Source organism: Gopherus evgoodei, chromosome 14 (genome assembly GCF_007399415.2).
Source record: "Gopherus evgoodei ecotype Sinaloan lineage chromosome 14, rGopEvg1_v1.p, whole genome shotgun sequence".
NCBI classification, from domain to species: domain Eukaryota; kingdom Metazoa; phylum Chordata; order Testudines; family Testudinidae; genus Gopherus; species Gopherus evgoodei.
Window position 1 is genome coordinate 9,367,770 of NC_044335.1, and position 25,041 is coordinate 9,392,810.

Sequence of the window (25,041 nt, forward strand, 5' to 3'; positions counted from 1 at the left end):
CATTCAGTGCTGAAATATATTACTCTTGCTTCGTGAATAAACAATAATCATGGTGGGAGGAAAGGGAAAAGTGTTTTCATTTCCAAAATATCAATATTATTTATGACTTGCTTGTGTTTTTCTGATTTATTAGTCTTATTATTTTCATTGCCTCTTTATAGCTTTGGGTCAGACAAATTTCAGAAGATAAATAATCTGTTTTTTGTTATGTTTTTATTGTCAGACCCAATATTTTACTGAGGTTAGATTTTTTTAAAATAAATGACAAGTCTCTAGAGAACAATCTCCAATCCCATCCTCCAACATATATCTCTTCTTCCTGCACACCAATACACATTTTGAAAGGTGGCACCATTTCCTTCCTCCTAGCATATTTATTTAAAAGTATTTATTCTGAAGCATTTTAGCTGGTTTCCAGGGTAGCTATGGGAATGACAGCAGAAAATGCTATTTACCAAACTACAAAATAAAACAATGAAAATATATCTAAGTTCTTTAACAAAGAGAACATGAGAATGGTGCTGAATAAATATTTGCGTGAATTCTGTTCTGAGGAGACAACAGTTTGCTGACATCAGTGATGGTAACAGAGGGAGAAGAATAAGATCCTTTTCTCCAAAATACACCTTTTTTCTACTTCTGATCTTTCAGCAGTGAGAGTGATTTCATTTTGTGTTTTCACGCAGCATAATGAAAGGTTTTCAGAACAAAAGGAGAATTTATTTTAGGGTAATTGATTCTTTTGTATTTAGGTCATTGCTAAATTCGCCAAAGTTGAAGGCAGGGGAGAAAATGTGATAGATGGATGACCCTTCCAATTTTAGATCTCCTTTTACTGCAGTCAGTTTAGTTTAAGCTGTTGTGTTGCAACTGTGCAGGTGAGGAATCCACAAGCTGTTTTTCTCTGTTGTTTTCCTATCGGAAGTCTATTATGGCTACTTATCAGCTATATTTACAAATAGTTGTAAGCTCTGTGGTGAATTTAATCAAAGACAGCTTCATGTCACGTCCCATTAGCATCAAAGCATAAATTGCTATTCATGAATGATTTGTGTCAAAGTGCTCTGAAAACTGGAATTTTAGCAGCAAGATGTTCCAATGTGCACAGTACTTCAGCAGGGGCATTAAATTAATGTGTTTGCAGAGAAGCCACTAATTGACAATAAGACGTGATTTTGGCAGTATATTTCCACTTTAAAGATAATGAACAGTGTTCAGATACAGAGAAGATCCCCCTCTGCCCCTAAAACTATATTAATAATTTGTGGTGCAAACAGGAATTGGGGGAACCAATCCAGCTCGGATATTTCTAGTGCCAAATCAAGCTGTTTGATCATGGCTATTTACAAAGGCAAACAGTGGAATCGGAGTATTTGTGACCTTTATCAAATCTGGCTACACACAGTCAAGAATGTTATGTTTGGTTAGGAACTCATTAAACAAAATTACCTCTCAGTTTATGGAAACCATACAATTACAGTATAAAACATTTTAAATTAAATCAGCTAGTTAGACAAAAATTCATTACTTTCTTTTTTTTATCAGTTAACAGTGTGGCTGTATAGAACAGATCACATTAGAGTCAATTAGTAAGAAAAATTGTAGATTTGGCAAGCCACACAGACTTTCAGAACACATCAGCTGACAGACAAGAAAAAGTTTGAGTGAGATTCTAACAGAGCCATCTTCCCTTAAAGGAAGAGACTATGCCCTGCAAAATGCGCACACATGTATTATGCATGCCAAATCCATCACTGGCATGAGGAAACTGGTGCGCTTATATGAACAAACTGTGCAACCGGCCGTATGCACGTGCTGTTTGTACTGTGCATGAAAAATGCCGTGTGCATGCAAATGTAAGATTCTGCAGTCACAACAAGTGTGTGAGCATATTATGCAACTGGAGGGTTGTGTAGGCTATTTGGTTCCCTCTAACTAATAACTCATATACAATCATCTTTGTGGAGAACTACAAAAGCTTCTTAACACTGTCAACCAGTTTAGGAAAGAAAAGAAAGAAGGATATCAGATACATCTAAAAGCACAAGAGAATTTTTAGGGAGGCAGAATGCCCCTCAGCCAGGCTCCATGATTCAAACCTGCCCCCATCCAATGGCAGGAGTGAGAGGGACAAGTTTCATTACCTTGTTGCCATGTGAGTTAGCCCATCCCCTGTGCATGGGGGAAGAGACTGGTATGGGAGGGAGGGAAAGAGAATGAAGCAGCATTTCTCCCATGTTCCATATACACATTCTGCAGCCCAGCAGGACGGGGAGAGGAAAATACGCAGTGCGTACAGTGCTACCCCCGCTTCTGCTTGGGATCTTCCCCCTGTACTCTCCCCCGCCCCATCCAGAGAACAGAGAAAGGTATGTTTCATTGCCCCAGACTCATCAAAGGCACACCCTGGCTGGGGATGGCGTAAACAAGCCCTATTCTGAACAAGTCTCTTTTTTCTTGTTGAGGTATTTCAGTCTTTTATATACGTGATCCCAGGGGTGGAAAACATGTTAGACAGTTAGCAAGGGTAAAACTACACAGACGATAACGTAAGGGCTGTAACTCGGGAAAATAGCCTGAACAGTCAATTGGCACTGATTCCACAAGATTTTCATGTTCATGGCGTGTAGCAGCTGATTCTACATCTGGTTCCTGAAAGAATGCCCAAGTGAGATGGGATGTAGCACAACATAGGCAGGGCTTATGTGAGTATTGATTTTTCAGACACAGATATCTCTACTTTTTTGCTTGTGCTGGTGGATATTCATGTATTTTCAAAGTTTTACTTGCACAATTTCCGTTGATTTCACAAAATCCCTCTTCAGTTATGAGAATTGAGGAGGACAGGGCAGGAAGACAGTAGGATTTACAAAGAGAATAACTGAAGTCAAAATAGATTTCTCCTTGGATAAGTTACTGACAAGGGTTGCCATAACACCTCTTGTATCCCCAACCCCTTCTGAGGTGAACTCTCTTCTCTGTTTCTGTGAAATCAATATTAATGTATAGAGTAATAATTACAGAAAAAATAAATAAATAAATAAATAAATAAATAAATAAAGAGAAAGTCTGTCACAACTGATTTAATGTGTTTCAGCACATATGTATAAGGGGGGAAAAAGTTCAGCTTGCCCTTTATGGCCCAAATCCTGGTGAAAATCAACACAGGTCCACTGACTTCAAGGGATTCAAAGAAGGGGTGGAGAGGATTGGCATGATAGATAGTGATGAGGATCTCAGTAACTGCACTTTGTGTAGACTGGAAGGGGAGGTATGGAAGGCTTGGAAGTAGAATGACACAGAATCATCCATAGTCTTTAGGAAGATTTCATGGTGTACACATATGAAACATGGGGTATTCTGAAGACTGACATCTTCAGCTCTATCACTGTTTACAAGCATATAGTTTTCGTCCTTTGCATTTGGTTAATTGAATATGTATTTGATAGAAAAACCCAGTACATGTTCTCAGCAAAGCCAACAATGCATAGCTAATTCCAGATAAGTAAAGCCAGCAAGCTGATTTTGTTTTCTTCTAGAATATTATCCCACTCAAGTTTATCTTTTCATAAATGCTGACGTGAGCTATAAGGGCCTAATATTAGTTCCATAAACAACAATTTCTTGTTTGCAAACTATACCCACAGGTCCCATTGACACTTTCAATTGCAACAACAGCCAGTCAGATGAGAACAGTGTGAAAAACTTTATCTTAAGTATTTACTGTTATGCTAGAATATCGCTCAGTTTCCTCTGGGGTAATTCAGCACTCCAGTGGGAAATATGTGACCTCATTTGCATTTTCTAATTGAATTGCTATCAGGTTTCCTGCAAGACTGAACAAAAAAAAATTCCTACAGTTACTAACATCACTTGTACTCACCAGAAAAAAAGTTTACCTTCAAGTAGTTGCTAGGAGAAAAAAAAATCTCTATGGCTCATAAAATGGGTTTCATACTTACCCTGACTTTTATAATAATCTAATGAAACTTAGATTCTGTAGTTAAAATCCCTGCATTACAGTGGTGAACACTAAAAATTTGTCAGGCCAGCTATGCCTAGGATAAATAGCTGTTACCTCATGTTTATGCAGCATCCTTATTGATCCTTCAAGAATGAGGTTATGTTATCTCTAAGGTAATTAGCAAATTTTATGGGTGTAAAACAAAAGAGAGGAAACAGAGCCATAGTGTAAGCGTTGCTCAGCTTTAAAAATGTCAGTTTTCAGCAAGAGTAACCATGCTGCTGTTACTGAGATACCTGGGTAATAACAAAATCTCTAACTCTCCAGTGAACAGCGGCAGCAGCACAGTGCCCTTCTGAATTCAGTGGCAGCCCCACTGCAGGGCAGCAGTCTACCAGCATGCTATCCATTGTGAAGGCTTCTCAAATACCATGTTGTTTCTGTCTAAGCTCCATCTATGGCCCCTGTTGTCACAATATCTGAGAGCCTCCCAATCTTGAATGAATGCCTCCTGACAACACCACAGAGAGGTAGGGCCGTGCTATTATCTCCATTTTACGTGACTTGCCCAAGACCCCACACTCCGAGAGTGCATGGCAGAGCAGGAATCTAATCCTATGTCTCCTCAGTTCCAGGCTAGTGCCTAACCACTGGATCAGCCTTCTTCTCTGTAAGGGTTGCACTGTAGTACGCACTAGGACAAGCTAACTTTTGAATGGTGCCCTCTCCAGGTAGGCCAATAATTTCCTTATGGAATTTTAATTCAATGATAATTCTGAAACAAATTTTGTTTCCCCTTTCAATGAATAGGCTGGTGGGTGGGGTGGGGGTGGGGGTGGGGATGGGAAGGGGCGGAGAAGCAGAGGACTATGACATTTCTCTTTTGCCCAGTATACCTCTGCAAGAGTCAGCCATAGTTGGTCTGCAATCCCCAAGGAGCAGGAGGAATTACAGGTGATTGCTAACCAGCCCCAAAGGGGAAGTCTGTGGTAGGGATAAATGTCAGCAAACTCTGACAGCGGAGGGCTGGGTGAGAGACTTAATGCCAGCAATTTTTAATGATCCAGGAGCTACAGATCACCTACACAAAATCGCTCACAGATTTACAAAGTAAAATGGATGATATTGATTGTCTGCACCAGTGTTTCTCAACAATTGATCCGTTGATCGGTGTCGGTCCCTAAAATCTCCCTGACACAATTTAGGAAGGCAGCAAGCCAGTCCCTACTATCAAAGAGGTTGAGAAACACTCATCTTTACTGCAACACAGATCACACATAATGGTTTGTTGTTCTCAGGAAACATTATTGATATTTATTTGAAGTCTTGCAGGTGAATCAGAAAAGTCCCTAAAACAGTTTTTGTAAAAGCATTTTTGCTTGAGTCATATTATATCTTATAAAAATACATTTCAAATCTTTTCCCGTAAAAGCCATGAAATGCTGTATACTAGGGTCGTGGCCTGAAACTGGATAGTGTTGGTCTTTAGCACCACATTGTTATCTTTGAAAATAATCTCATGATGCTGTTCCTTTCTTTGGTAAACAAAGTCTTATTTTGCTTGCAAAAAGCATAAGGGTTTAAATAAAACACAAGTCAGATGCCTGTGATGTGGCACAATAAAACTGTCTGTGACCTTGTCATTAGTCTTGTTTTCCACCATTTTTCAGCCTCAAACTATACACTAATAAGGCTTTTAGAAAGGAACGATATGAATTTTAAAAAGCTGTGGCTCGTTCTATCTTGAACCACAGTTCAGTTTATATTAACATTAGAGGAATTTCCAGTCAAATATTTTACTAAAGGAGAAATGTGCATTCTCTGGGTTTTCCCAGAGTGAGAAGAAACTGTAGTACAGAGGTTGCATTACTTTGTTCCCCAATATTTAAATCACTGTTAAAGAGAAATGGGCTCTCTTTTGCAGAGCTTTGTGATTAATGGATTTTTTTTTCAACTCATTGGCAACTCTGAATTTTTTAAAATCACTTTTAAGCTCAAACACAAAATGAAAATTTTCTGAATTTTTAGTGAATCAAAAATTAAAACAAAATTTGTGCATCTCCAAAATGAAACATTTTGATTTGATTTCAAGAGTTTTGTATATTTTTGTTTGGATTTTCTAAAATAAAATTAAAGGACATTTTTGAAAGAAAAAGTCATTTTGAACCAAAACATGTAAAATGTATCAATAGGAAAAATGTCAAAATGAAACAGTTTGATTTCTTAGGATTATTTTTTTTTCAACTGAAACAATTCAGTGAAACCAACACAAATTCGTGGAACATTGAGGTGTATCTGCATTTTTCTCTGAAAAATTTTGCCTAGCTGGATTCTTTTAATATAATGTACACGGCTTAATTATGTCTTGTACAAGACAGAGCAATGCTGCAGAAGATGGAGGAGGTGGTATATGTACATGGCTCAAAGCCTTGTAAAAGTTCTGGGGTGAAAACATTGGGTGGCTACAGAAAACAACTCCATCTAAGTGCTTTCTACTGTCTCCCAGCAGGTGAAAACTGTCCCAAAAAGGATGGGAAGGAAGCAGGACTGTGACCACAGGTGCTTGCGGCAGATAACGGAGGGAGTGGCATGTCCGGCTCTTTGGCGGCAATTCGGCAGCAGGTCCATCAGTCCCTCTCGGAGCAAAGGACTGGCACCCAAATTGCCACCGAAGAATGAAGCGGCGGCGGTAGAGCTGCTGCTGAAGTGCCGCTAATTTAGGCTTTTTTTTTCCCGCCACTTGGGTGTGGCCTCCCTGAGCTGCCCCTTTGGTGGGCTGGCACTGTACCATTGTCATCTACACTATGAGCTAGCATTGCGAGTCCCTTGCTCATGTACACTTGCTCGTGCTAGCTCTCATTGAGTTAGCGCACGTGTAAATAGCTGTGTCGCTGTGGTAGCACTGGTAATGGCAGTGGAGGCTCAGTTGGGCCATGCGTTAAACTGGTAGGTATGTACTCAATATGGCTCAGCCATGCCTCTGCTCCTGTGGCTACACTGCTAGTTACACTCATGGTAGTTCACTGAGAGCTAGTGTGAGCCTGCGTACACAAGCAGGAGAAATCACTCCCCTCTCTCATAGTGTAGACATAGCCTAAATTCCATGACGTAGCCCTCAGACTGCACGGCAGGGACTGTTCCTTCTTTTTTAGTCACCATGCACATCTATGATGTTAAATATATAATAATTAATACAGTTGAGATGTGATGTATTGGTGGTTTTTCTAAGGCTTTGGAACTGGCTTGAGTTATTTAACTCCAGGGAGAAGGGACACTGATGCTCAGCAGACTGAATGCCTGCCACAAAGGTACCATGTTGTGCCTGGTTGCCCTTTTGGCCACTGAGGGCACTAGAGAGTGTTGCTTTTGAGCCAGAAACAATGCTCCAGCCCTTGCTGTCTTCAAAGAAAACAAGTTAAAATCTCCTTGTTTGATCTTCACTGTGGGAGCACGTTGCATTTCCATGGGGCTTTAAAGACAGATAGGCATTGTTCGCTGCAAGAAATTTATTATTATAAAATCACTGTAGAAAACTTCATGGGTTAAATTCCCCTCTCAGCTGCACCAGCGGAAACAGAGTTAGTGGTGTTATTCCAGATTTACTTCACTGCAACAGAGCAAAATGTGACCTTGGGTGTTTTGAGAAAAGGTTGCAATTAAGTTCTGGAAGGCAGTCGATCACAGGGTCTTATTGCTATTCATTCATTTGAGGGCTTTATTTCCAGTGGAGGGATAATATTAACTATTAACAGCAAAGAAATTCTAGTAGGAAAAATTCTATAGACTAAAAAGCTTCACTATATACCAGTATATCAGAACCAGGTGATCACTTAAGACTATAAAAGTATGAACTGAGAAGTTTATTCTCCGCTCTAGTAACACTAAGTGAAAGCACATATGTCAGCAGGAGAATATACTGCTAAAGAATTGTTCACAAGATGTTGGCCATGGCTTATGGCACTTCCTATTTGAAAACCTGCCCTTTAAATACAGTTGTACAATACATATAGTTCACATTCATATGGTGTGCAACTTCCGTGAGAAACAGGTAACATAACAGGAAGTAGGTCTAGGTATATTTAATCCTGCCTCAGTGCATGCAGATGGCCTAGATGACCTCTTGAGGTCCGTTCCAGCTCTACATTATTATGAGTCTATGAAACACCACAAGAAGCAATTTTAATCAAGGAAAGACAGCCTTAAAGGCCTTTACCTTGTGTCCATTGTGCTGTGTTTTCTCCCCAACCAGTAATCTGACCATTGTTTCCCATCTCTCCAGGGTCTGATGGTCCCATGCAGTTACCATAAACACTGTCTGCTTCAAGGGGATTTGCACCTGGTGGGTAGCATATATGGTCCCATCTGTCCTCACTTTGAAGTCCAAGTTGTTGGTTTCGAACTGAATTCCGTTGTTCCCAGGACAGTCACTAAATTTCACTAGAATAGGAGGTAAGAGACAGGGAACATGCATATCAGATAAAAAAAAGCAATCAAACACAAGTTTCAGACATTTAATTTTCAGCCGCATGCTCTATATCTCTAATAACCATCAAGGAAATGATTTAACTGTTTCTTTGACCTTTCAGGAATGCTCTTGTGCTTTATCTCCATCCCCAGGGAAGAAGTTGTGGGCCATTTTTAAAGTATTTGATACAGTTTCATTCGATCTAAAACACAGCTGTTCCCCATTTCTACAAGTGGATTTCTCCCTTGTCACCATTATCTTTTACATTCAACTAGAGTCTATTACCCCACTGTGGGTATTCTTTAGACAAAATGTATTTTTTTTTTGCCCAACCATTCAACAATTTACCTACGAGACAGATATGTATAGATGCTCAACTAAAATTTAAACACCTGTAACAATTCCATTATCAAAATAATAAAAAAATAGTTTTTACACAAAGAAAAATTTTAAACGTATCCCTCTGCTGGAGTTGGATACACAGACAGAACTGTAATCTCTCGCTGATCTGACTGTTCGGCATATTACAGTCAAGTGAAAGAGTTGGAACTCTGAAACAAGCTGCAATGTACTGCAATGTACAGTCTCTCTCTCTCTCTCTCTATAAAAAATCAGATCAAAGTTCTCTTACTGATAAATCTTTGTGTATTTTTAAGTAGAATTAATGTAAAGATGAGAGTGAGAAACACTTTTTATGCATGCCATGCTGAATATCACAAATGTTAGGTTAAAAACAAAACAAATCACCCCATATTTGAGGGGGCCATTTGGGGATTTGGTCCTGCTTTGAGCAGGGGGTTGGACTAGATGATCTCCTGAAGTCCCTTCCAACCCTAATATTCTATGATTTCTATGATTTCTATGATATTAATTAAGCAACACAATTGACAGATTAGATAAGTTTTGAATCAGCAAAGCACAATATTTTTGACTGCTCCAAGAAGGCACCAGAAAAAAACATACACGCTATCAAAAGAAACACATTACAGCAGTGAAAACATTTCAGGTGTTTGCAAATGGATATACAGCTATCTGTTTTAGGTACTTATATGGCTGCCGTCACTGTCCTATGTGAGCACCCCGCAATCTTTTATGTATCTATCCTCTTAATACCCCGCAAGAGGTCGGACAGTGCTATTATAACCTCTTTTTACACAGTTAAGAGAGACACTTAAGATACATCTTCATAGCAAAGAAAAACCCATGCCCCTGGGATGTGCGCTGTGGGGCTGTTTCATTGCTGCATAGACTTCTGGGCTCAGGCTAGAGCCTGAGCTCCAGGTCCCCGGTGGGAGGGTCTTGGTGAGTCAGCTGGCATGGGCCAGCGGCAGGTTTTTCTTTGCTGTGTAGACATACCCTTAGGATTTTGTCTAGACAGGGACACTTAGGAAAATTAATCCAAATTAACTAAAGGTATGAATTTAAAGTGGATTAGCTCAGCGGCATTAAATCCCTGTGTGGATACTCTCATTCAGAATTAAATTGGCTTTAATTCACTATAGCTTAATTCATTTTGGAAGTGAATTAAACTAAACCAAATTGAGGACTCTTTAATTCTGAACTAGGCTTTAACTAATCCACTTGAAATTCAGACCTTTAGTTAATTCATATTAATTATCCTGAGTGTCCCTGTGTAGACAAGCCCTAAGTGACTTGCCCAAGGTCACAACAAAGCCTATGATAGAACAATGAACTGAATCTAGGTCTCCTGAGTCCTAGAGTAGCACCCCAACCACTGGGCCATCCTTCTGCTGCATTATGCAAAGTGTATCTCTAAATGGGTTTAGTATTGAGATCATTTCATAACTGTGCTGCTTACAAAGGCTTTCCAGATTATATATTTATTTAAACAATTTTAGTACATTTTTAAATCTATATGCTGTTGGAACTGTCAGCTAATGCTGCCATAAATTATGAGGCACCAACAGCAAATGTCACATTTTGCTGATAAAAACACTGGATAAAGTTAGCTAGCATTTAAAAAAAATGTGGGTATCAAAGCAATTATAGTGGGAGGATTTTGTTTTTAAGCAATTTCACTGTCACATTTTACATGATTTAAATTACTGTTTATTCCAAAACCCAGGGAAAAGCGGTCCTCACTGTTTTTTTATACAGTGTGTTATTCTACAACTTCACCTTTCATTGTTGCTTGGTTTGCAGTAAATGACTTTTATGCCTGTCTCATCTGGAATATTTCAATTTAAACCTCTCTCCAGCTATCTGTGCCTCCCACCTCCGACACACCAAATGTTTTTTACATGATAGGAATGGTCATCTTCTGCATTGCTAGAAGTTCAAACAAAAATAATGACTTCGTTTGTCTAGAGAGTATTACATTATTGTTATCTTTATTTTGGTTATTATGGGTATGTAACTTTGAACAGCTCTCTACAGAGATTTGGAAAGGGAGGCACAATCCTTGCCTTTAAGAGTTCATAGTCTGCATCAAACGTAGACATTGAGGGACACTGACACAGTATCCAAATACAGGAATTTTCTGTGGCCCTGGCTCTGAAGTTCTTGGTAGTCTCAGGCCCAGTGACTGATGCCATAGAAAATGGAAGATGTGCAGTAGCTTGAAGCTCAGTTCTTACTAACACAAAACTTCTGTTGAGATGAACAGGAGTTTTGCTGGGTTAAGGGATGAGGAACGACTGCAGAATTAGGCCTTACACGATGTCAATAAAAATTAGAGGTTGCCTCAAGCCGCAAAGTTCTAACGTGGAACAGAATCACAACGTTCTCAAAGACTGTGGCTCTTTGGAGTGAGAGTTCTAATTCAGGCCCATTACATCTTGTTAAAATCCTGGGATCACTTTGAATTACTGCATATACATATAGAGACTGAGCCAAACTCCACTGAAATCAAGAAGAGTCTGTCCACTGGTTTTAGGCTAGGCCCATAATGAGGAATCTCTTAAAGTCTGAATAAGTATAAACATGTAAGGTTTGCATAGCATCACTCACAACCCAAGCTACGTTATCACCAGAAAACTATTAAGTATTTAGCATTTTAGGGGGAGATTTCAATGCCACTATGGGATTTAGAGACTGACTTACAATGAGACTCCTGGTCCTAAATCCTTAGGAGCTTTTGACAATCTTCCCCCAATTATCAGCCATAGTAAATATGTAAGAACATACTCCAGGCGTGTCTATATATTTAGTTTGCAGCATGTCCGGGTAGACCCTGTGGACTAGGGTGACCAGACAGCAAATGTGAAAAGTTGGGATGGGGGTGGGAGGATAGTAGGTGCCTATATAAAATAAAGACCCAAAAATCAGGTCTGTCCCTATAAAATCGGGACATCTGGTCACCCGACTGTGGATGTACACTAACAGTTCCTTAGTGCACTTTAACCTACTCCTGTTTCAAAGCACTATTAGTGCACAGCTGGGCCCACATAGGCAGTTAGTGAGTGGCAGGCTAGTATAGGGTAGACTTGCACTCCATCTTGCTGCAAACTCAGGCTATGTCTACACTAGAGAGCTTACAGCAGCATAGCTGTACCGATGCAGCTCCACCACTGTAAGAGCTCTCGTGTAGCTGCTCTACACCGACGGGAGAGAGCACTCCCATCAACGTTATTAAACCATACTAATGAGTGGTGGTAGCAATGCGGGTAAAAGAAGCTCTCCCACCGACGTAGCACTGTGCACACTACCATTTATGCTGGTGGAACTTCTGTGCTCCCGGGGGTGTTTTTTTCACACCCCTGAGCGACATAAATTTTGCTGACATAAGCAGTAGTGTAGACATGGCTTAAATGTTTGTGTAGGCAAGCCCTGAGTGTACTATAGCTGTATTATTGCCATTTATTTTTATACTGCTTCCACCCAGCACTCAATGTACTGTACAAACGAAATCTGGGAGCATTATTAGCCCCTGATTTACGTATCACAGAATCATAGAATATCAGGGTTGGAAGGGACCTCAGTATGCCACAGTAATTTAACTGTAAACTCTAAAATCCAAACAGGCACAGTGATAAAATTGATATATAAGAAAGACAGACAGACAGAAAGAAGCTGTAATGGTTGTCTTTTATAAACAATTCAACACTTAGTTTGATTTCATTTAAATTAAAAAAAACACAATGTACAATGTGAACAATCCCTTCCTATATGTACATATTGATTCAATATTCAAAATACTTAAACATCTGTTTAAGACACAGTGCACTGCTCCAATATGCTGCTCTAGTGTCATATGTCACTGTGCCGACTTTTATGCTCCATTATCTGAAAATGGCTACCTCTTAGACAAAGTCCCTCTGTGATTCACTAATTGCTTCCATTAGTTTAAAACAAACTCGACTAAATAGAGAGAATCCTGAGAGAAATTAAGACTAATTTTTTAAACAAGCAACCTCTCTGCTCCACTTTGCTCCTCTCAGATACAACAAGTAGACAAATACACAAAGGTTTATTAAATACAAGGAAGTCCTCCCCAACTGAGATCTTAGAAGGGCAAAAAGACAGAAGACTTCAAGGACAGTATGTGGACCTCAGCCCAGCAAAACAGCCTGAGTAATAAGTAAGTATATTAGGCCAAGTTCATCCTTAGTATCAGTTTATTAGCTTCAGAAGAGAGACCTAGGGCTGCAGTTACCTTATTGTGAGGACTATACTGTGAATCCTTCACTCAGACTGGTCAACAGTTACTGACTCCATTGGGGCTATAGAGGTACCTGTTTACCAATGTCAGGGAGTCACCATCTGGCCCATTTGGGTCTCGCTTAGGACTACTTACATATGCCCTGTGCTGATCTAGGGTTGATCACAGTACACTAATGCTTTTGGTAGTACTTTCATGGCTCACCTATGCATCATGTCCTCTGATACATGCCAATGTATTTATGCCCTGCATCTGATGACACATGATGATTGTGACAATCTACACTATTATGGGTCATTATTTTTACAAAATTATGATAAATCTTGTCAAAATTTAAATTCTCAATGATTATTTCCCAGAGGACCCCCCCCCAAATTCAGAGCTTTAGGCTTTAGCCCCTGTGCGGGGAAGGGGAGGTGCCGGGGCTCAGGACTTCAGCTCCTGTGGTGTGCACCACAGGGGCTGAAGCCCCGAAACCTCGCGCCTCCCACAGGTTTGAAAATATTTACTGGAGGTCCGCTCTGGTGGACTTCGGCTAAATTTAAGCCCTGAATCTTGTGCTAAGTGTGCCCTGTGAGGTATCACTGGAAAAGTTAAAATCTGTTGAGCATCATCATCCTGCTAAAATGTGTGTATCATCATTGCATTTGAAGTTATGAAATTCTGTTATATGTTTGTTACTGAAACATGTTGTGAGTCTGAAGAATGCAGGTAGACCATCCCCTCAGAGGTAATAAATGATAGTGAACAAAAACCTTACATGTCAAGCCTCACATACACAAAAGGTGTTAGCAAAAGATTTGCAATTCACCTGAGAGATGCTACAAATCTCACATATACCACAGAGTGACTGTCTGCACCCAAGTCAGGGGATATTCCTAAATGCCAGGTGGAGAGAATGAATAAGCAACAATGACATCATCACTTCACATCTCCTTCCCCACCTATACTGAAGGCAACAAGATCGTTTGGAAGACAAAAATATTTGAAATTGGGGAGTGGACCGAACTGGAAAAGCTTTCCAGTTGGCACAGAATGCTGTAGGCTTTTAGGTAAGAGAAGTCTTGCTGCTTCAAATTTGACTTAATCTGATAAAGTTTAGGAAATAGCTTGCGTTTTTTTAATCTTTTATTTCCTTTTGTAAACAATTCTGAATGTCTATGCTTATACCACTTATAATTGCTTAAAATCTATCTTTTTGTAGTTGTTAAACTTATTTTTCATCCAAGCCAGTGTGGTTTTGATTGAAGGTTGGTTACAGGTTTGGTACTCAGGTTACAAAGACTGTTGCATATTTGTACCCTTTGATGGTATGATGAACTAATTAACGAGCTTACTCTAGTCAAGGGGATCTTGAGCAGTGTAAGATGTGTATTTCTGGGGTGCAAGGCTGGGGTTGGGGGAATTTGGAGGTGTCTCCCTGTATACAGGTTTCAGAGTGGTAGCCATGTTAGTCTGTATCAGCAAAAATGAGGAGTCCTCGTGGCACCTTAGAGACTAACAAATTTATTTGGGCATAAGCTTCATGGGCTAGAACCCATTACATCAGATGCAACCTGATGCATCTGATGAAGTGGGTTCTAGCCCATGAAAGCTTATGCCCAAATAAATTTGTTAGTCTCTAAGGCTGACACAAGGACTCCTCGTTGTTTTCCCATGTACAGTTTGTGAGTGGCTGAGAGAGCCTGCATATAACTTTGGGTGTGCCTTCACATACTAATGGCTGTGTGAGAACAAAACCTGAAGGAGCTGCTTGCCACTAGCAGAGCAGTGAGAGGAGTACTCTGAGCAAGATAGCTAAGGGGCACAGCAATTTCACAGTCCAGATTGTAGCTTGGGGCATGTCACAATTGTACATTACAAAAACTGCTTCAATACATTATGGAAAGCACAAACAACACTGCTGGGAAAAAATCCTCTCTTGGATTGTTTTATCCGCTATTTAGATCACAACTGCTGTATAATCTCTGCTGTTGACTCTTAGGTACCTTTTCAAAGGGGAGTAGAGGGATTCAGCCAGACAAGTCAAACTTTAATAAGAGTTGTACAGCTAAATACTTTGAAAATTTATCTCACAACAATTAAATCCAAATATGTTTAATGGAAAAGCCCATCACACGGACTCATTAAGATTGAAAGGAAGGTATTAATGTTTTATGGTCGCTAAGGAGACGAACTTGCGTGGGGGATGGATAAGATTGTCTCCGAGTTTTTGCTTCACCTTAGGTGGAGGTTGTCATATTGGGCCAGAGTTTTGCATATTTTGTGCCACAAGGACTCCTCGTTTTTTATTAGATATATATTACAAATTACAGTCCATTAAAGTTAAGCACTAGGTTGATTGCTTTCCTGAATCAGGATGTCTGTATATACTGTATGAAATAATATTACATTTCAAATAAAAAATACAGCATGCACCTTATAAAATGCACTTTACATGATGCTCCTATGGAACACTGCCTCATTCAGGGTGCACTTTAGGAGACAAGCAGTGAATGCTACAATGCACTGCTCCATTCAAAGTGCATGTTACTCACAAATGAATGCAGCAGGGTGTCACAGAATCTACACCGTCCCTAGGATTTGCAGTTTGTGGGTGGATATCATTTTTTTGCAGGACAGCAACCTTTGGCCACCAATAAAACACTGTGGGGGAATCTCTGGGAGTAGATCCTTTTGGATATTTCCTCCCCATGTCCAATTTTCACAGAATTTACAGAAGAAGGAAGGAACTTCCTCATTTGTAGGAAGTTTCAGGGAGCCAGGGGGAAATGTTTCACAGGTCATTGGTGACTGAAAGCTGGACACTACAATGGAAACACTTAAGTGACCTTCACCATAGCTGATGCTACTGCTCCAGTCACACTATACATACTAGCACACAAAAAAGCAAATATGCTTCCATGTTGTATAGAAGAATTGCGAGCACTCCACTCTGAAACCCTGTTATCATTATACATACACACACTCCTCATCGCACAAAGCGCATGCTTTTACAGGATTTTACAGAATTTCTACAGGCATTTATCTTGGGGGAAAAAGCACATTACTCGTTTGTAATAAATACGACACCAATCCATCTTTTTAAATTCCTGCTTCCCCATTTTGCTTTAATTTATACAGAATTAAACTTTAAAATATACATAGTGCCCAATAACATTGATCTTTTTTTCTCTATAGATAAGCTCTACATTTATGCCATTTGCAGTTGATGCAAATCTTGAATTAAAAAAGCAATCAAAAGATCAGTGGCTATGTTTACCAAGCTCAGATCTCTGTGGACTTGGATCTATCTTTCTTTGACCAGTTTGAAGTCTAAGGAACACTGCATGAATTTAACATTCAAATGCAGAGGCATCAGTAATTAGGATTTCAGATAAACAGCAGAGCCCCACATCTATCATTTTTACAGGATGGAATTTTTTTTTAATATACTGTGGATAAATGTTCAGTGATGCTTATCGAAAGCTTATGCTGAAAACACCACCAAATGCTGGATGAAAAGAAAACCACTATGGCATCCTCATTAGCAGGCTTTTAGGTTTAACCCTTTACCCTCATCATTTTTAATTGCTTGCTCTATGAAAGGAGGCAATATGACAAATCTGATATGGCGAAATAGGTACTGAATGCAAGGCAGAGAAGTTGCAGCAGACATCTGACATCTAAGGAAGAAAAAAGTTGCATCTTTCTTCAAACAGGAAATGGTGTAAAAATTCAACAAGTTCATGAATTGTCCTTTTCTTTTATTATTTAGCTTGTTAAGCTAACTGGACAGGCTCAAATGATCACATAATGAACACGCAAGATTTTCTGTCTACACATTGAACTTGTTGGGCACCAAAATGCCTCAGACTTAGTTTTGTAGGGGAAGGTCTGCTTGCATTTAATTTGGCCATGGACACTATTCACCAAAAAATTAGAGTTAAGCCTTATCCTTCTGAGTTCAAAACAGGATACATTTTTCTCATTTAATCCTATTTAACCAACAACAGTTACTTTCTGATAAGCCAGACAGTGCCACATGTCCAGGAATGACTCTGCTCCTTTGCCAGGAGTTGGCCCATGGTATGACAGCAACCTGCAGTTCAGGGCACTGTCCTCCAGGGAGCACTACTGTCCACCATACTGCCCAGTAAAGGCAACCATATTATCAATGTAAACAGTTCCCTTGGTTTTAGCCAAAAGGCTGAACAATGATAAGGTAAAGCAGTCTTCTTTCTCCAGGACTTGAAAGAGTCATCTTACAAATTTTCCTACCTACTCTAATATGCAAAAGTACACTCTATATTAGGACTCAAACTCTGATCCATTAACTGCCCCCCAAACACCGCACTTTCCCTACCAGTGACAATGGAACAGTCCATTAGCCATTTAATTGTATTTGCCCCCTTTTCTTTTCAGAAGATAGGGCTTAGAAGCAAGAAGATACAACAAGTTCATCTCTGTACAAACGGTGCCTTTATTTAGCACTGCATATACAGCAATCTGCATGGAACTTGTAGGAAGGAGCACTGTTTCAAGGAGGAAAAAAATTGGAGACCAACAAGCCAGTCTGTTTGCACAAGGCTTGAATGTAGCTGAAGTTGCAGCACCTGTGTAACGAAGTTCTTTTAATGTAAGCCTGTTTAGTTTTACAGGCATGGAGTGCTCTCGCGTTACTACCCAGCATAAGGTGCATAAAACACTTTATAGTGTAAAGGTGTCTCTTTTCATAGTCATTCTTTGTGAGATCTTTAGCTAATTACTTGCTCTCTTGCTTTGATACTTGTGGCCCAATGCTACAATGCATCTGCATTCAAACCTCCTATTGATTTCAATGAATCTTTGTACAAGGAATGATGGCAGAACTGGGTCTTTAGGATATACATTAACAGCCTTTGTTTTTCATATTCCCATAAGCCATTTTCTTATTTTCATAAGCCATTTGGAGGAGGCTAAGCTAAGAACACAAAGACTCTGTAATCAGAAAAGAGGTCACTGTACATAACAATTTTAATCTCCCCTTATAAGTATTAGTGGGCAATGTATTGCCCCAGACAGCATCTATCTTCTGAAAAAAGGTGTGAGACCATTCAGTCAGACAGCCAATCTAACTAGCAAATATTCTTGAGTATTTTGTAAGTAAATACATTGTATTTATAGGTGGTGTTCTTACAATCTAGCAATGTTCATTAATCAGTAATGTTAAAAAAATGGAGTGTGTCTCATTGTAAAGTTTTATTTGTTTGAAAACAATGAGTGTGTAACACATTTTTGGGCCAAATTTTCACAGGTTGCTTGATCAGACCTTTATTGGTGTTCATGCAATGACATGGTACCTATATGACTAAGCAGTATTACATCCATCTTAAATATGAGCAAACTGGGGTCAAGTGAATTCCCCAAGGCTCAGTTGTGAGCCTATGGCAAAGCTAGGAACAGAACCCTGAAATTCTTGTTCAAATTGATAGATCACACTGCCTCATTAACCCCTTTATGATTATACCAAACCTAGGAAATGAACATGTTAACTGACTTCCCCCTGCATGCCACAAAGCGGGGGGAAGCAGATTTCTGCATATCGATCCCTCTCCCTGAAAAACACATTCCTTACTTAGCCTAGGAGAAAAGGGAAATGGACAAACACTAAATATATGTTGTTTTACCCACCGTATTGTTAAGAAACCTTGTGGATAAATATGAGAAGTTTATTTTTCTGGAGCCCTTCTGGGATTCTTTGGTGTGAATTACAAAAGCTAATGGTGCTAGGCTGAAGAGAAGATGGAATGAGATTTACCTCTATGCAATTTTTATTATCTCTAAAAAGTACTTTGTACAGGTGGGACAGTCTTCTTTATAGCATTGAGAGATCTGACTAGTAATACTAGGTTTTTAAAACAAAATAAAAAATACTCAGCAATGCCATTCCATTTACAGCAGCTACAACATAAAAGCAAAATAAAAAAACCTCTTTCTCCCTGGATTGTTTGTAATGAGTCTAATGCTATAATCTAATACCATAACTGGATTTGTTTCTCACACAGACAATGAAATACCCAAAGCTCTCCTTGCTTTATAGAAGAGAAATCATGCATAAATAGAAAAAAATGATAGCAACAAAACCAGCTAAAAACAATGGTTTGTTGGTTTTTTTTGCAAGATATCAATCTGATGTTACTAATTTTATGCATTACATTTTCAAGAATGTCCCCATTAAAATATTGCACTAATAAACTCTGAGTATCTTTATCTAATATTTATAGCACTGTGGGCAGAACAAAGTCTACTGGTAAAAGAAAAAGCAGCAATTCAAACGACATTGTTGGTAAGTGTATGTAATGATCATATATCCCTGGTGATCAGGTCTGACAACATGCAGTTTAAGAACAATTTTTGATATGGCATATAAAGTAAGTGTGTGTGTGTGTGTGTGTGTGTGTGTGTGTGTGTGTGTGTGTGTGTGTGTGTGTGTGTGTGTGTGTGTGTGTGTGTGTGTGTGTGAGAGAGAGAGTTTGGATTGTTAACTAACTGTCCTGAGTTTAAAAACACAGAATGAAATATCAGTGGGTAGGGAAAAAGAGCAGTTTATGGAAGGTTATATCTATAATCTCCTTTTGAAATTGTATTTCTATTTGAAATGTATAACTCTTATTAGGAAATCTCACCATTTCCCTATCCTAATGAACCCTCCATCGCTCCCAAAATCAAAAAGCTGTGCATCTTAATTTGGGTGAATGTTTACGGAGCCCCAATCACCACTCCATCTACTAATGTGACAGGTGAGAATTCCAGATGCTGATCACAGAGGCCGATCTGAAATGGCTCCATCATTTACAGGGAGAACATGGTTAATTCCTAATAACTTGCTCTTGATGGGCCCAATCCAATGCCCAGTACAGTCACTGAAATTGATCAACTGCAACAAATGCTGAATCTGTTTTTTTTTCTTTCTAATTTTTCTTCCTGAGTGGTGGTTTAAGTCACAGATTTTTGTTACCTGTTAGAAGAAAATATGGGCTCATGCTTTTCACTTGTAGGTCCAGCACTATCCGAAATCTGTCCCTATCTGATGGGAGGCCTGTATGAAAAGTCAATTTCCAAAAGCACAAGTGCTTCCACTCACACAATCCTGTGCTGGGAACCACAGCTGGGAAGTGAAGGACTGCTCAATCTATCCTTTGACCCTATGGATGGTCGCTCTAAGGGCTAACCTATGCCAGAAGCGCTACAGTGTGAAGACACTCCCCACTGATGGGAGAAAGTGCTCCCGTCCGCACAATAAAACCACCTCCCTGAGAGGTGGTAGCTATGTCGGTGGGAGAAGATCTCCTGCCGACGTAGCGCTGTCCACATCAGCGCGTAGGTTGGTGTAAATAACGTCTCTCAGGGGGTGGCTTAGTCACACCCCCGAATGACATAAATTAGACTGATGTAATCTGTAATCTAGAGAAGCCCACAATCATTGCTGAGACACATTCACTGGCAGGGTGGCGACCCTTCTGCTGCTGCAGTCTATACTGCTCCTGTTCTGTGAATCTTCCTCTCCAGCTGTCAATCTAGAACTTTCCACAAATAGTCAACTGATTTAAAAAAATAAATGTGGTGAAAAAAACATATCCCAGTGTATGATTTGAAGAAAACATTTGTGTGATAAGCAAGGAAGTTCCTACTCTTTGCTCTGTCGGAGTCAATAATATTGTAACCTGGGGCAATTTTAACTAATCTCCTTGATCAATCTTTCTTTCTCTGTCTCTTGAGAATCTCTTCCACATATGTCAATATAGGCTTGAAATATTGCATACTAGCAGCTGTCACAATGAATAATGCTCACCTTACATATAAATGGTTAGACAGCAAATTGCAAAAGGTGGCAATATGCACCTTGTCGTGGACATTATGTATATATACTGTTCCAGTAGATTATATGCAGTCTTTGTGCTTATGGTCACTAATATTTGCCGGTCTGGAGTCAGATTAAACCTCCTTTACACTTTAGTGTACGACCTTGTACTAAACACACTCTTATTTATGTTCCTGTAATCTTCAGCTATAATGAATCCACATATACAGTATGTACAACAGCACAAATTGCATGACATTTGTAACGTATAGTATACTTGGTTAAAGTGATTTCACTCACTTCTCAACTGGCTCCCTCAGTGTTTCTCAACCAGAGATACGTGTACCCCTGAGGGCACGCAAGGCTCTTCCAAGGGTTACTCAACTTATCTAGATCAGTGTTTCTCAACCAGTGGGTGGCAACCCCCAGGGGAGTTATGGAATAGGGGGGATCACAAGTTCAGGGCCGGCATTAGGGAGTGGGAAGAGGGGCAAACTGCCTGAGGCCCCACAGCACAGGGGGCCCAGCAAAGCTAAGTTACATGCTTCAGCCCAGGCATCGGGCTTCAGACAAGGCTCACAAGTAAAAAATATGCTCAACAATCACAGTGAAAAGTAAGTACAATATTTATATTCCAGTCGATTTATTTTATAATTATATTGGAAAAGTGACAAAGTAAGCAGCAATCGTGTGCTGTGACACTCTTGTATTTTTATGTCTGATTTTGTAAGCAAGTAGTTTTTAAATAAGGTGAAACTTGGTGAATGCAAGACAAATCAAATTCCTGAAAGGCGTACACTAGTCTTGAAAGGTTGAGAACCACTGGGCTACGCTACTGAAACAGTAAACATGTAACAAGTAAAGGCAAAACTTATTCCATTTGACATGGCTGGTAAAAAAAAAACAACACTTTTTTCTGATTATAGAGAATTAAAAAAAATAGATTTAAAATTTCAAAGATCATCCTCTGTTTTGAGCACACACATTTGTGTACTCACTTTGCAGGTGCAAACATGGATGCACACCCTATACAATTTCTAAGAACCCTGTGTGCATTTTACTAAGATAAAATATGTTTTGCACCCACAAAAACCAATGCCGTTCATAGGTTTTATGGATGCAAGTTGTAACCCCTGCGTATGCACAGGTGTTAAACTATAAATAAAGGAATTGTGAGAACTGGATAGAGGCCCAACTGCCTAAATCCCTACAACACCTTCTCTAGCTTTATGACGACTTTGGACAGCTCTTGCCTATACACGATTTCAGTTCCCACTGGAATACTGTGACCAGATGCAAAGAACAGGCACAACGCACTTTTATCACATTGAAATTTGGATTTGGAAAGGAAACTGAACCACCTTGTTGCTCTTGTAGTTAGCCAACAGCTATGAAGAGCTGAGAGTGCATTTAAAAAACAGCGGATATAGTACCAAATCTAATTCCCACTTAAACAAAACCAAGCCAGCCTTATACTAAATAAAAATCAATTCCCAGAAGATGCCCACCTGTCTCTCATTCTCATCTGTGCTATTTTCCATCTCAGACCGTTCAACTACAACAGGCGCTTTTAATGAAGGAAATGTATATTTCACTTAGGGTTTTGGAATTGGAGGGGAATAAAGGCACCCTGGAGAGAGTGACTATAGTACATAATAGAAAAGATGAATCACAGTAGCAGCAGCCAGACATCCTCTAACTAATTTTCAGTAAGCCAGGAGTTGGTCCAGTTAAGCCAGGCTCCTTGCTGTACATTAACATGCTTTATTCAGGTTTTTTTTTGCAGAGCTAACCTATCAGCTGTAGACCCCCAAAGGCTTTTCTATTTAAGATCAATCAATCTACCTCACTGCAGTGCAAAACATACGCTGTCAGCTCTGGGGCTAGCTCAGAAAAGAACAACAGTAGAAGAATTTCTATATAAAAACTGACATGTTCTAGTAGTCGATATGGGGATGCTTTCAACAGTATCATTTATTTTTATGGGATTAGAACTGAGCACTGGCAAAGACAATATTTCCCAAGGCCCACACTCACGGACTGGTATTTAGGATTCCTCTAGACTTGTGCTTCAGTTCCAACCTGCGGAGCATTGAAACCAAGGGGGATAAAAAGCTTTACCCAGAGGACTACAGTGTAGTATTATTTTAAATCAAAGGGTCACTAACACATTGTGCTGGGACACTGTTCAAGAACAATAGGTAACATTGTGCTGGTGACAGACCAGTAAGGGATTCTGTTACCCCCTGCCTTGTAACTTTGGGGTGCCTTAAACCTGTATTGCTAGGCTCAGATCCTTGATGCCAGCAGTCAGCCTACAAGCACAAAGGTCCCACCCTGGCTTCCATCAACCTAGTTATTATTGCAGCATGACCCCCAACAGTCCTTCCAGTCCTGAGTCTCCTCAAATCCTTCTACCCCAAGTTCTTAAATACCAGCACTCAGACGTTCCCCCTCTGGTTCATCACCCACGCAGGAGTGAGACATACCCCGTTATCAGTTCACTTTGGAATACACACTCCACACAGTTTGTACTCCAGGGTACTGCTAGAGATTTAAAAAAAAGTTTACTTAATAGAAAAATCACAGATTCAAAGATGAACGAGTAAGAAAAAGCAAACATATACAACTTACACTTAAAATGAACAAATATGCAACCTCAGGCTTCACGCTTCTATATTAGACACATTCCTTTTCTAACAGTCATTACCTATTGCACCTGAACAATTTCCCAGTGTATCCCCTGTCAAATAGGGTGGGAAAAATTAGAGGGCACACTGCTGGCCACCAGATGCTCCAGAACAGGGGAGGTCAGGGGGCCATGTGTCATCACTTTTTGCTGGCCATAAAGGCAAGCGACGGGGGTGGGGGTGGGGGGCTTGGTGGAATAAGTGGCATGGAGGTGGAGCACACAGAGCTTGATCAGATGAGCTCCTGCAGATCAAGTGTTTGGGAAAAATACTTCAGTTTCTCTGAAGAAAGATACATCAAGTCACAGTTCATGTCATGGTACAATGAGCATAAATGACACACAAGGGCCTGATTTGCCACTGCACGGATCTCATTTCATGCAGGTGTAAGTCCACCATAGTCCATGGGAGTTCCATGGCCATAAAACTGGAGTAACCAGTGGTGAATCAGGCTCAGCAAATATGGTGGGCGCCATCAAATAATCAACACATGCCTAACAGTTACCACATAATGGTACCATAGAACACATTTTCCCCTCTAGCCTGGTTTGATTTCATCCTTCGAATAGGAAAGATCTCGGTAACTCTGTGCTAGTTGTTGGCAAACGCTGAAATTTTATGGCCAATCACTGTATGAACCTGGCTCTTCTTAAAATTCCACACCTTCATGCTATAGTATTGAAATTTACTACAGCACTAATGAGGTCATTTTGTTAAGTAGAAACAAATCTCTGTCCTCTGTACAGGACAGTTTGAGTTCTTCAATTAAGCAGCAGTAAATGAACCCACATTCCTTTTGGCTTTGTTGCAGGAACTCTCTATGATTAACTCTCCAGATAAGATGGACTGACCGACCTCATGGATTAATCAATGAGTTTTCTCTGCTTCGGAGTAAAGGGCAAGATGTGAGAGCTACCTGCAGTGGCATGTGTTTTAATTATTATGACTACAGCACAGAGTAAATAAATCTCTGTACAGCTAATTTGCAGGAAAAGACTTGAGGTTCTACTTCTTAGCACTAATTTTCATAACACTTGGTTTGTCAAGCTATCTATTCAGGGGAATGTTATAAACGTCAATAGCTGTTGCAGGGTGAGAAACTCAGACAGTATGGAGATGCATACTTGGGAAATAATAATTTTAATACTCTGTGAGTAAATGAAAGTAATTTAACCACAAACATCCCATGCAAAGCGTGACACCCTGTACCCCATGTTTACCACTTTTGTATGGTTATGATATATTTTGTGCAAAGCATGCCTTGTGAGGTATCATTTGAAAACTCATGACCTACTGAACATCATAGTCCTGTTAAAATGTGTGCTAAAACGTTGTATATGGAGTTATGAGACTCTGCTATACGTTTGTTACTGAAACATATTGTGAGTCTGGGGGATGCCCACAAACTAGCCTCTCAGAGACACAAAGCACTGTCCACAAGTGTTAGAAAACTATTGCCTGCTAACTGCAAACAAAGGA

General features: G+C 39.8%; 1 protein-coding gene across 2 annotated transcripts in view; it reads right to left on the reverse strand.

Annotated features, from left to right (window-relative positions):
* The window catches only part of CDH4 (cadherin 4), a 701,646-nt gene that overhangs the window by 247,902 nt on the left and 428,703 nt on the right, over positions 1–25,041 (reverse strand). For both annotated transcript variants that reach the window (XM_030533430.1, XM_030533429.1), the window contains exon 3: positions 8,178–8,401. In XM_030533430.1, coding sequence (XP_030389290.1) covers positions 8,178–8,401 — 224 coding nt within the window. The remainder of the gene's footprint in view (positions 1–8,177; positions 8,402–25,041) is intronic.